The 12,363-nt window shown below is 60.2% G+C and overlaps 1 protein-coding gene across 1 annotated transcript in view; it reads left to right on the forward strand.

The window, feature by feature from the left end:
• SOX13 (SRY-box transcription factor 13) overlaps positions 1 to 12,363 on the forward strand; it is a 41,531-nt gene that overhangs the window by 27,273 nt on the left and 1,895 nt on the right. The window contains exons 2-12 of the mRNA XM_059831278.1: positions 8,123 to 8,324; positions 8,915 to 9,020; positions 9,208 to 9,294; positions 9,665 to 9,837; positions 10,447 to 10,515; positions 10,691 to 10,805; positions 10,885 to 10,967; positions 11,049 to 11,208; positions 11,445 to 11,554; positions 11,682 to 11,778; positions 11,864 to 12,007. Of these exons, the coding sequence (XP_059687261.1) occupies positions 8,124 to 8,324; positions 8,915 to 9,020; positions 9,208 to 9,294; positions 9,665 to 9,837; positions 10,447 to 10,515; positions 10,691 to 10,805; positions 10,885 to 10,967; positions 11,049 to 11,208; positions 11,445 to 11,554; positions 11,682 to 11,778; positions 11,864 to 12,007 (1,345 nt within the window). The 5' untranslated portion in view covers position 8,123. The remainder of the gene's footprint in view (positions 1 to 8,122; positions 8,325 to 8,914; positions 9,021 to 9,207; positions 9,295 to 9,664; positions 9,838 to 10,446; positions 10,516 to 10,690; positions 10,806 to 10,884; positions 10,968 to 11,048; positions 11,209 to 11,444; positions 11,555 to 11,681; positions 11,779 to 11,863; positions 12,008 to 12,363) is intronic.

The following is a 12,363-nucleotide window of genomic DNA, read 5'->3' on the forward strand; positions in this document are numbered from 1 at the left end:
TTATTTAGATTTCTTTCCCATAATTAATTGTTTGATGCATATTGGTTAAATCGGGGAGTGGGGAGACGGAACGAGCCGATGCCTGTGCTGGGGTGGTGGGAGGGGGTTTGGGAGCAGCCCCAAGGACCTCCGGCGGGTCCCAGGGACCGGGCAGCTCCCCCGACCACGCACCACCCCGGGACCGTCCGCCGCTGCTGGCGTCGGTGGGACCATGGGCATGATGCAGCAGCCACCCCGGGTGCTGGGTGTAAAGGCTCAGCACCCACAAGCTGGGCGGGTTTTGCTGCTGTTTTTTTTTTTGCATCCAGGCAAAGCCTTGCACAAAGGAGGCAACTTGTTTTAAAAATGATTTCTGATGCAGAAAAAAGGAAAGAAAGAGTAAATACCCGTTCTTCAGAGTTCCTCCCTCCTCATGCTTCCCCTGCATCTTCCCCTGTTAACATGCTGTGATATTCCTGTTTCATCGGCTTGTAATGCAGGGGAAGAAAGGAAGGGCAGAGGAAAGGGATGCAATAAGAAGAGGCGTGTCTGAAAATATTCAGATTGTGGCATTTGCACTTTTCCCGGGAGCGTTTAGACCTGCAGGGAAGGGGAGTTTCTTCTTTCAGCACTTCTCCCCATCCGTCCCTGGCTGTGCCACCGCTCGGACCCGAGCAAAGCGCTCGCCCTGCCGAGCACCCCCTTCTCCTGCTGCACACACCCGCACCCCCCGGGGCTGCCAGGCCTTTTCTTAAAGATGCTTTCAACCTCATAACCTTCCCTGGACAAGAAACCCATCTGCTTGCAAAGCCGGCGATGGTGCAAGGAGATTTTTCCTTATTGATACGTCTTATTGAGTGGAAGAAAAAAAAACCCCAAACATCCTGCAGACTGTCTAGTCTTGAGGCCAGGAAACGGGAATGACCAGCGTGGTCCCCGGCCATCACGTGGGCTGTCGCTGGGATTGTTCCCGCGCCTTCTTCCTCCGGGCTTTGCACGGTTTTAAATAATTCCAGCGCGACGGAGTTTCCTCCGCTTCCCTGATGAGATCATTCCCTGTCTAATAAATCTTGCGGCCAGGAAGTTCCACCTGAGGTTCAGTTTAATTTTTCCCCTACTTAAAACCCTCCTATCACTCATCCCAGTAAAGGAAAAATGTGTTTGGGTCGTGGCTATGAAGGCGGCGGACCTGTGCCAGTTTACACCCAGGGAAGGATCCGACCGCTTCTTTATATTTCATTTCATTATTTGGATAGTTTTAAAACTACTGGCTGGTTTTTGTCTGCATCCTAATGCAGCCGGGCTCATGGGAGGTGGCATCCCTGGATTTTGGGTTGCGGAGGCACGGCCAGGCGGTGGAGGTGGGGTCCCAGCAAATCCCTCGTGCTGGGGTCAGCGCGGGCAGGGAGCGGCTAAGTAATCCTTTACGCCGAGACATGAAAGCATTTTGCAGTGGTGTGTCCCTCTGCCATCTCATAAGAAACTGGAGCAAGGGGATAACTCCCCCCTCGGAAGCACCGTGAAACCAGGGTGAGCAGTAAGCTGGAAATTGTTAGTAAGGGGGGGCATCAGGAGGCTGGGACGTGGCCCAGTGACCGCGTGCGCCGGGCTGGATCAAATGGACCCGTGTACTCACAGGGAATATGTTGTGCTTGTCTCATCCTGACCACGGGAGGGTTTTTTTTCCCACCCGGAGCATCCCGCGTGACCGGGCTCCATCACCGCCTCCTCGGGTCCAGCCTGCAGGGATGGGGCAGGGCGCAAGCCCCGGGGGGGTGAGTTGGATTTCGGCAAGTGGGATTATTCCACGAGACTTAGAAAAGCAGGAGCTGAGTCTGTGAGGACGGAGTCACTCTCTAAGGACTCGATCGGCTGTAGTTTAGCGCTCGCACGATGCGGCCGGTGCTCTGAGACAGCCTACGCAGAGCTGGCATCTCTGGTGTGTGGAGGACATACAGCCGTCCTGTTAAGCAACCCAGATCCTCTTCTTCCCTCTGCCACAGCTTCGGGATTCATCTTTTTCTCCCTGTTTTGCAAGTGTTCACTTAAGTGAATTTAGTGATTAATACGGGTTTTTTTTTTCCCCTCTCTCCCTGTTTTGAATAGCAGGATTGATTCGATTTAAGTGAATTTAGTGATTAATACGGGGTTTTTTTTCCCCCTCTCTCCGTTTTGAATAGCAGGATTGATTCGATTTCCCCCTGAACCTCTGAAGGGCTTCTCTGCTGGCATGCATCAGAGAGATATGCATTTCATTAGCAGTCCTGGATATGGCCCGGAGGCCTTTGAAGAAGGCAGGTTGGGTTTTTTTGGATAGAATTAGTAAATGCTATGCTAGCTGGTTGTAATTGCTTTAGGGTTAAATCTTCCAAGTGCCGTGCGGTAATAGGAGACCTGTGTTGCTGCTTTTCATCTTAGTAGATGGAGAATTGATGCTCCCCCCGCAAAAGAGCCGTAATGTGGCAGTGCTGAGGTTGTGGCAATAGGAACTCTTCCGAGGGCGAAGGGGGAGATATCCCCCCGTGGGGGGCACCAGGATGAGGGTCCCACGTCTGGGTGGAGAGGGGACAGAGGGGACCTGGGTAGAAGGTGGGGTGCTCGGGGCGGCATATGCAGAGGGGTGAGCCCCTGCTCCATGCTGTGCCGGCTGTTCCCGGGAGTTTCCGTGATGCTGATGCTCTCACCGTAACATCACCGCTTTGCTCTGACCCCGTAGAGATGTTTCCGGAGGCCATTATCCTTTGGGGGAAGAGAAATTGCCTTCAGGGAACTGATGGTGGATGGAGGTTGGACAAAGACCAGTCTGTTTTGTGTGGACAGTGGGAAATCCCAGCTCCTACTGATGCTGGAGCTTTTCCCATGGGATCCCAAGTCTTGCCAGGATGGAGAGGGGCAGTTGAGGTCTGGGGGTCTCTCTGGGATGGTGAAGTAGCTACCGCTGGGCAGAACATGCCTGGCAGCTCATGTGGGCATCATCCTGCCCATGGCAGGTCTTAGCCCTCAGGGGCCAGCCTGCCGCCCAGTTCTGTACTTGCTGGGCACTTACTGCTGCCCCTCTGCCCCTTGGGGCATTACCTTCCCAAAATGCCCCCCCGCCTGCCAAAGATCTCCCTTCTCGGCGTTGATTTTGCAGCTTTTCCGGCAACCTGAGCCCTCGGCAGCCTTCTGGGCAGATGGAGGTTGTGGCTTTCCGTGGGAGCGCCGCTGACAGGTAAGATGTTAAAAACGCGGCATTTGAGGATGGGTAAAGCGTTGGCTCGCGCTCCCCCCAAACGCGGAGTGTTTCCGTTGCTGCAGCACCCTGGTTTGTGGGGCAGCACGGGTGGGTGCGCGCCTGTGACGCAGCCCCGTGGGGGAACACGTGTGCCGCGAGCGCCGCTGCTCCGAGCGGCTGCTGTCCGTCAGGGACACGTGGAGCCGTGGCTCTCACGTGGTGACAGCATTTCTGGGCCTGAATACATTCAGCATCCAGATGTCTTCTGGGTTTAAACCTGCTTTTTCAAAAGCAGTGAACCCCGGGGTCTTAGACTTTCTGCCCCTTTTCACCTACAGCGTGTAGAAAACGTGCTGGCATCCCCCTCCATCCATGGCCGGGGGTGGCAGAGCCCGCATCCCCCGTGGCCGCCTGCTTTCTATTCCCAGGGATCATCCCCACCATCACGGGATGCTCCGCATCCCCAGGGAGGGATGGCAGCCCTGTGAACTTCCCCCGGCCAGGGCCGTTCACCTTGGCCATCCCTGGCCATCCCTGCCCGGGCACAGCAGAGGAAACCATCCATTCTTTTATGTGCGAAGGCACGCCGGGCGGAAACGGTTGGAAACAGCCCCGAAAGGACATTCCAAGTCTGGCAGGAAAGCGGCCTGCTCATCTGGCAGGAGACGGGCTATTGTCTGTCCCGGTGGCCGGCCGGGATTCCTCAGACCCTGCTTGGAAGAAGAAAACGTCCGTGTGTGTTTTATTTTTTCCTCTGCCCTCTCTCTCTCGGGGGTGCTTGGGGCTGCGAACGCTGCATGTGGCTGGTGCGTGCACGGCGCTGGTGTTGCACCGCCCCGGCTCTCGTTGGCATTGCTGGTTTTGCTCGTATGGTGTCTTCCCCCTCAGGTTTTTGCCCTGGGTTGGTTACCTGGGCCATGGAGGCAGGATGCGGCCGTGGGGTGAGCTGCTGCGTGCTGCTCGGGATGAGTGGATTCATTTCGGGGTGGCTGGGTACCATGTTGCGCTCCTGAAGGGGAGAGTCTGCCGTAAGCCATGAACCGATAGCTTTCTGCTGTAACTGGGGGCAGAGAGGAAAACAAAAGCCCCAGGAGCCTCCCCTGCGGCCCCGGTCAACCTGATGGGCAGGGGGGGCAAGGCCAGCCCATTTATCTGGGCAGCCCGGCTCCCCCCAACAACCACCGGCCACTGGCCCCCAGTCCCCCTTCGGCGGGAGCCCTTACACCGCAGTTCCCTGGGGTGGGATCAGCCCTGAGTGGAGGGGCAGGATCAGTCCCGAGGCAGCTGCGCTGTGGCACGGGGCCGGGGAACGGGACCATTCCGGCACTTGCATCCTCTCTCCTGGGAGCGGTGAATGCGGCCGTGCCGCAGTGCCGCTGCCCTGAGCGGAGCAGCACTGCAGCTCTTCCTCGTGCCCCGGCAACTTTCTGGCTTTCTGGCCTCCTGCACTCACCGGTGTTTTTGCCAAGAGTTTGGGTTTCACGGAACCTCAGCGCATGCGTCGTCCCTGCCCGAGCCACGGGCAGACACCCCCCCACCTTCGGGCAGCCTGACCTGCCGAGCGGTGAGCAAAAACCCTTTTCTTACCACTATGGGCAGGATCTGCCGTGGGGAGAAAGCCTGGTCCAGCCGGCACCACACCTTTGCCGGGCATCTTTTCGGCTTTTCTTCCCCTTGCTGCTTTGTGCTGGTGGGGCGATGCCGGCAGCCCCCGTCTCCGGCAGCCCCCTTCTCTGCAAAGCCAGAGCGTGCACAAGCAACCGGGAAGAGGCTCTGGGTGCCGGAGTGGGGGGTGTCCCGGCATCTCGCCGGCGCTCCCTGAGCTGCTGTGGTGCCAGGCAGGGTGGGAGCTTGCTGGCGCCCGGCCCCCCCGCCCCGGCCTTTTGAGCTGTTCTGCTGCAACACAAATGGGGCAGATATAGACGGGATCGGCCGGCAGGCAGGAAGGGTGGCACGGCCATGGGGAGAATGGCAGGACGTGGCGTTCGGGGGTTCGAATGGAGAAAAAAAAAAGCTGTCGTCATTCCGAAAATCTCAGCCCTTGGACTTGCTGGGCTGGAGTTTGGAGGCAAGGTGAGGACATTGATGCTGGCACAGTACAGGCATTTTAGGGCTTTAGTGCTTGTGAGATAAATCCCCCTCGTGCTCCCCGAAACACTGTGCCAGGAGGAAGCAGCCCCATGGGTCCCTGGTCCCTCACCGAGGACTCGTGGCTCCTCGGAAGGTCCGTTTTGGCTCTCCAAGCTGGCACTTCGCATCCCAACGCCTTTGCCTCCCTTCCCCTCTGCCCTGTGTTAAATGGGAAGCATTAAAGGCGAAGATCTGTTGCACTCTCCGTGCCAAGGCAATTGTTCCCATCCCTATTGTCTGCCACAGGCAGCCCCGGAGCCCAGCACCTGAGCCCGCAGCACAGGGCTGCCGCGGGAACCAGCCCTGTAACAAGATAACGGCGCCGTTTTCTCCTTTTTCTTCTCTCTTTCTTTTTTTTTTTTTTGTTCGGGAAACCGTATAATAAATCCACAATGAAGCCCCTTTCAAACAGACCCCTATTAAAGTACCGGCTCCATTTTAAGAGTAAACTTCCAGTGGCACCGGGAGGTTAAGTACAATAGAAATGTGACCTGCCGGAGGAGTGGGACGTTGCTTTTGTGCGTTTCTCAAACCGAAGGCATTGAAGGCATCGCTCTGTGCTGCAGCATTGCTGCCGCTGCCCCATTGCCTGGGCAGCCCGGGGCTGGGCACCGTCCCAGCCGCAGGGAGGGCGGGCAGACCTGTGGCAGGGATGCACTGAACAGGGTCTTTTTTGCTTTTAAAAAACCAAAAAGACTGGAAGAAGGGAGCGGCTGTGCACCCACACCTGCAGGTCCTGAGTTAGGAAAGCGCCCAGGGCAAGGTGCTGCAGCTGCTGTGCATTCGTGCCTCAGTTTCCCCACCTGTAGCACATGGAGAGCACAGGCTCTGGGGCTGCCTCGTGGGGCAAATCCTACCTCCATGGGTCGTTGGAGCCGGCAAAGCCGTGGGCACGGCTTCCCGCTGGCTGCCTGCCACCGCCACGCTGCTGCCAAGCGTGTCGGCTCCTCCCCGGCCGCGGTGTGTGGAAGGCAGGCGATGGGTTTTCGGGCGGGCGCGCTGGCCGTGCCCAGGTCGCCCTCCCCGCTGCCGGCCTGGCCAAGGTGAGCCAGGGGCAGGAAGGGGCGACGCGGGCGGTGCCGCGGGACGCGGCAGATAGCGGCGATGCCGACGCCTGGAGGAAGCCCGCCAGCCCGGCGAGTGCGGTGGTTTGTTCAGCGGAGAGCAAGGGAACTGAGATTAAAAAAAGCCCCGCTAAGATCAGAAAGGCTGGCGCGCACAGTGCCCTATTGTGGAGCTGTCACACTTCCCTTTACTTTATTGCTTTTGTCCAACACCCTATTGTTCCACTTCCTTTTGTCCCCTATTCACAGCCCTGGCTTTTCATTACCCAGCCGGCCTTGTTGTTTTCGTTTCTTTTGTTTGAAGTTCCTGAGAGGAAGGTTTTATTTTCAGCGGTTTGATTAATTCGCAGCTTGAGCTGGGCTTTGTTTGTTATGTAATTGCAGCCCCGAGTTGGGCTGCCCGGCTCAGCCCCCCCACCCCAGCCCGCATCCCCAGCCCTGATTTCAGGGGGTCCTGATGAGCCATCGGGGTGTGGGGAGACGAGAGGGAGCAGAGCGCGGAGGTCCCGGTTGTGGGGTGCCAGAGCCCGGGCAGGGTGCTCTCCCCATCACACCACAGCCCCTTCCCACCTCAGCAGCCCCTGTGGTCCCGCAGCCCAGATCCTGGCTCCTGGCAGCGGCCGGTGTAAACCCCTTCCTTAACGGCCTCCTTTTCCCATTATTCCTCCCTGGAAGGCGAGCTTCGGGAGGGTAATATTTGTGCCCATTCTTGCTGTGCGGCGTGAGGGTTGGTGGCCCCGAGAAGGCAAGTCCCTGCGAGCACGGCTGCAGGTGGGCGCTGCCCGTTGCGCACGGCTGATCCCTTTGCGGTGAAGGCACGGCGAGCTCCCGGCGTGCCCGGCACTCGCTCAGGGATACGGCCCCTGCAACCCCAGCACCTCCGGAGGCTGCAGCAGCGCTGGGGCTTTGCAAGGGACGTGGCTGTGACACATTGTTTGGGGCAGATCCCGTTGAAACTACCGGCTCTGGCCATGCTTGGGGTCCCCTGGGGTTGTACAGCTTGTCCCCCCATAACAGCTCGCGGTCACTTCTGTGGTGCCCAGCCGAGCGGCTGGCAGCACCGGGAGTTGGACCGGCACCCGTGGCCATGCTGGTGAAGTCAGGGATAGCCATTCCCCGGGGCCGTCCCCTTTCCCTGGCTGGTCCCAGCTCCATGCCGTGCCAGGGACTCCCAGAGGCGCGATTCTGGTGGCCGTCCCAGCCATTGTTCGGCGAGGCCAGGATTTCCACTTCCCGTCGGAACGGGAAACCTGCCTGCCGCCCTGCCGGCTTTCTAGGCACAGATCCTGGGGCGGCTCGTGAGCCGAGAGCCAGGAACCCCTGGGGTGCTGGCTCGGGTCTGGCACGGGTCTCTGTCGCGGTGAGCCTTGGGTTGCTCTCTGCCAGGCTGCTGGATGAAGCGCGAAGGCACGTGCTTATATTGGCCCGAAATCCCATGCCTCTAGGTCGCTTTCTTTAGGGCTTTGCTTTGTTGCTCCATTCCTTTCACAGCCCAAAGTGCGACGAGCTTGTTTCCCTGGGGCTTTCTGGCCATTGAGCCCCAAATCTGCAAAAACTTGAGCTCAGGAAACCAGCAAGAAGGGCTCAGCTTCGCCAAGGCATGGCAAAAAGCAAGACCATTGCCCCTGGAAAACCAGCAGCACGGGGCACCCCAGTATGGGGCCAGGCTGGGAAAAGGGGTGCCCATGGCTGGAGGGTGCTCCATGACTCTGCTGACGGCTCTGCCACCCCGTAGGATGTCCATGAGGAGCCCCGTTTCTCCCCACCTGGAGCTTGATGGAGCGGGCAGCATGGTGAACTGCACCATCAAGACGGAGGAGAAGAAGGAGGGCGGCTACGAGTCCCCGCCGGGGGCTGCCCCCAGCACCGAGCCCCGTCCCAACGACCCGCCGGGGCCACCGCCGAGGGAGGGCACCGACCCCCAGGCCCTGCCGCAGGTGGGTCCCACGGCTGTGACAAACACTGGTCCTGGCTGGGGTCCCGACGGGCTGGCAGAGCATTGCGCCCATCTGGCCCTGGGCTCTGTCCCCCAGCAGAGAGGTTTGGTTGTTTCCCCAAGTGGTTATTTCTCATCCCGAGGAAATGAAGCTGAAACCTGAGGTTCCCGCAGGCTTTCTGGCCGTTGTTGATGCTCTCGGGTCAGCCCTGGGATTTGAGTGCTTCACCTTTGGCGTGGAGCCCCCCCGCAGCCACCTCCAGATGTGCTCTGTCCCTTCAGCCTCCCTTTTTAATTGCTCTTGGGTTTTCTCTCCCCCTGACCAGCAGCCTCAGCCCTCCTGCTCTCCGCACTGTCTAAATAAATAGTAAAAACCTCCAGCAAACACGTCTTTGCGGCATGAAGAGCAGAGATGGGGGGAATGTCCCAGGCAGAGTGTGGTCCAGCAGTCAGCTGGGTGGGGTTGGCTCCGAGCATCCCACCAGTCGGGCTGCCTTGAGGCATCCCACCAGCCCAGCATCTCCTGCCCGGAGATGCGGGGATGTCCCCATCCGCGGGAGTGGGTGCCGAGTAACACTGTGTGTGTCGCAGGAGTCCCGCTCGCCCGCCGGTGATGCACTGGAGCCCAGGCGCTCTGCCTTCGAGCCGGCCGTCAGCGGCCAGGAGAAGCTGGACTTCAACAGGAACTTGAAGGAGGGTAAGAAAGGTTTCTGAGTGGCCTCTGGGACACCCCCCCACTTCCTTCAGGCCCCTCATTGTTTTTGCAAAGCTGCGGGATGGAATGAGCCACCCCCTGCCATGGTGCAGAGCCTCTGGCTGTGCTCACCGGGCTGTCCTCTCCCTCCCATTGCTCTGCCGACCCCGGTGCCCGCCGCTGCGGACAGTGATGCCAACCATCGAGAAGTTACTGTCCAGCGACTGGAAGGAGCGGCTGCTGGGCCGAAACACCGCCGAGTCCAAGGAAGTGAAAGGTGAGGTCTCCCCCCGAGCCACCCACCTCTGCCATCCTCCCTCCTGTGCCTGGACAGCCTGGGCTGGAAACACGGCGTTTCCCATCTTAGCAGGAAGGGAGATGTGCCTGCAAGTGCATGTATTTAATAGGGATTTGTACTTTTTTAACCGAAACGTTAATCTGATTTTTTTGGGGAGGTGAGCATCCCTGATGAAAGCTTGCCTTTGACTGCACAGAGGGGATGGTTCAGCACATAGGGATCTTTATGCCCACCATGTGTTAGCCGTCGCCTGGCCACGCATCGCCCACCAGCACCCGATGGTGGTGGTGGTGGTGATGCTCTTCACCCTCCCCAAGCCCCCGACCCGCAGCCGCTTGGTTTCTTCCAGGAACCCAGGAGAGCCTGGCAGAGAAGGAGCTCCAGTTACTTGTCATGATCAACCAGCTGTCCACGCTGCGGGACCAGCTCCTGACGGCCCACTCGGAGCAGAAGAACATGGCCGCGATGCTCTTTGAGAAGCAGCAGCAGCAGATGGAGCTGGCGCGGCAGCAGCAAGAGCAGGTGGGCTCGGGTCCCCGTGGGCAGCCTGCTTGGGGGAAGCGTTTGCCAGGGATCATCCAATCCTTTGGGGATCCCTTTGGGGTGTGCTGGCTGCCGGTGCAGGACCAGGATAGGGTCCCCCTGGGAGTGGTGGGGAGGTGGCTTTGGCGTTGGGGGCAGCGGGACTTCGCCGTCTGCCCAGAAACCCTCGCGCTTTCTGTGCCCATCCCAAAGACTCCCCGTCTCGCTCCCTGGTGCCAAGAGGACGAGGTTCAAAGGAGATGGGAGTTGCACTCCTTAAAATAATTAAACCACGCTGGGTCCTTTCTGGCTGCGCTCTCTTTGCTCTTTGAACACCTATTTTTCCTCTCCAGTGGCCCATATGGTGCTAAGGGCAGGGGTGATACCCCCTGGCATACCCCGCGATGGGGGTGACACCGTCCCTCCCAGCTCGTTTCTCTCCCTGTGCCCCTCGAGGTGGCTCAGCCACCCCCTGCCTGCCCTCCCCACGGCCCTCGGGACCCTCCGCAGACCCCTTGCCTCCATTTTGCTGGTGTTGGGAAGCTCGTGCCGGGGCCAGCTCGGCACTGCCGTTGGTACTGCTGAGCATCGCTGTCTCTCCTCTGCCAGATCGCCAAGCAGCAGCAGCAGCTCATCCAGCAGCAGCACAAAATCAACCTGCTGCAGCAACAGATCCAGGTAAAGGCAGGGGACACCTCCCTGTGCCCCCCACTTCCCGTGCTGGGTGATTGCAGACCCCCTTGTGTGACGGGCTGGAGTCCCCTCCCGGGGCCAGGCAAGGGGATGGCAACTCCCTGCAGTGTCCCGCAGCATTTTTCTGGTCTCTCTGCTTCTTTCCCCCTCTTCCCTCCAGCAGGTCAACATGCCCTACGTCATGATTCCCGCCTTCACCCCCAGCCACCAGCCTCTCCCCGTCACTCCCGACTCCCAGTTAGCGCTGCCCATCCAGCCCATCCCCTGCAAACCAGGTGAGCGGGGTCCCCCGGGGCTGCCCCAGCCCTGCGGGGTGGCCTTGTCCCCCAACCTCTCTCCCTCTCCTCCCCGCAGTGGATTACCCGGTGCAGCTGCTGCACAGCCCCCCCCCTCCCACGCTGAAGAGACCCACCGGCTCAGGCCACCTCCAGATGCAGGTACAGCCCCAAAGCACCTCCATCCCCCGGGCTGGGGTGCTGCAGGGGCTGTGCTTCACCCCCTCCTACCCTCCGCCGCAGGAGACCTCGCAGCCACTGAACCTGACAGCCAAACCCAAAGGCTCCGACCACCCCAGTGCCTCCAGCTCGCCCAGTTTGAAGATGAGCGGCTGCCAGTCCCTCACGCCGAGTCACGGGGCCACCAGGGACCTGCAGACCAGCCCGTCCAACCTGCCTCTGGGTGGGTTCCCAAGTACCTTCACTGATGGATGACCCTGTCCCCTTCCCTGGCCACCTCCTGGAGACGGGGGACATCTCTGCTCCCTGGGGTCCCTCCTCCCTGGGGGTTGGCCCCCGCCGCTCTGTGCCATCCCCTTGGGGCACACAGTTGTGATTGCTGGGGTGGGATGGGGTGCTGCGGGGTGTCGGAGGGGTGGGCACTGGCGCTGATGGGTGCCCGTGCCGGTGTCCTGCCAGGGTTCCTGGGCGAAGGCGACGCCATCACCAAAGCCATCCAGGACGCGCGGCAGCTGCTGCACGGCCACAGCGGGGCCATGGAGGGATCGCTGAGCAACCCCTACCGCAAGGTGAGGGATGCCCGCTGGGTGGTCACCGTCCCCCTCTCCGACCCCACCATCAGCAGCCAGAGCCGGGTCTCCGTCCGCAGGCGGGCCCCCTGGCTTGGAGCTGGTTCCCGACTCTGCTTTCCCACAGGACCACGTTGGGATTGATTCTTCCCCAGTGAAGGAGCGGATGGAGGAGCCCCCCGCCCACCGGCTGGATGAGGCTCTGCTGAGCTGTGAGATGGACGGTAAGGATGGCCGAGAGCACCGCGGTGTGACCCCCCACTTGCTCCTTCCACCGGCTCCTGACCTCGGCCGGGGTTTCCCTCACAGGCTCACGGCACTTCCCCGAGTCCCGGAACAACAACCACATCAAGCGGCCCATGAACGCCTTCATGGTGTGGGCGAAGGACGAGAGGAGGAAGATTTTGCAGGCTTTCCCAGACATGCACAACTCCAGCATCAGCAAAATCCTGGGTGAGTGCCGGGGATGGCGGTGAGGGGCTGGGGCAGGACCCCGCTCTGCATCCCCACGGGGGGACACAAGCTCTGTCTGGCTGCTCGCTCCGCTCATCCTCAGCCACCCGCATACAGGTGATGCCCACCAGGATGACGCTACTCTTGTAGCATCACTCTTGGAGGTGCGTGTAGCAGCGCGAGCCTCATCCAGCTGACATCTCACAACCCCCTGACAGCAGCGGTCCCGCTGCAGCTCTCGGTCACACCGGTCCTTCCCCACAGCCGTGTCACTATTAAAAGCGAGCGGTGCGGTCACCAGCGAGCCCATCGAAGGGCCGGGAGCGAGCGTGCAGCGCCTCAATGCAGCTGCACCG

Source organism: Gavia stellata, chromosome 30, assembly GCF_030936135.1.
Source record: "Gavia stellata isolate bGavSte3 chromosome 30, bGavSte3.hap2, whole genome shotgun sequence".
Classification (NCBI taxonomy): Eukaryota; Metazoa; Chordata; class Aves; order Gaviiformes; family Gaviidae; genus Gavia; species Gavia stellata.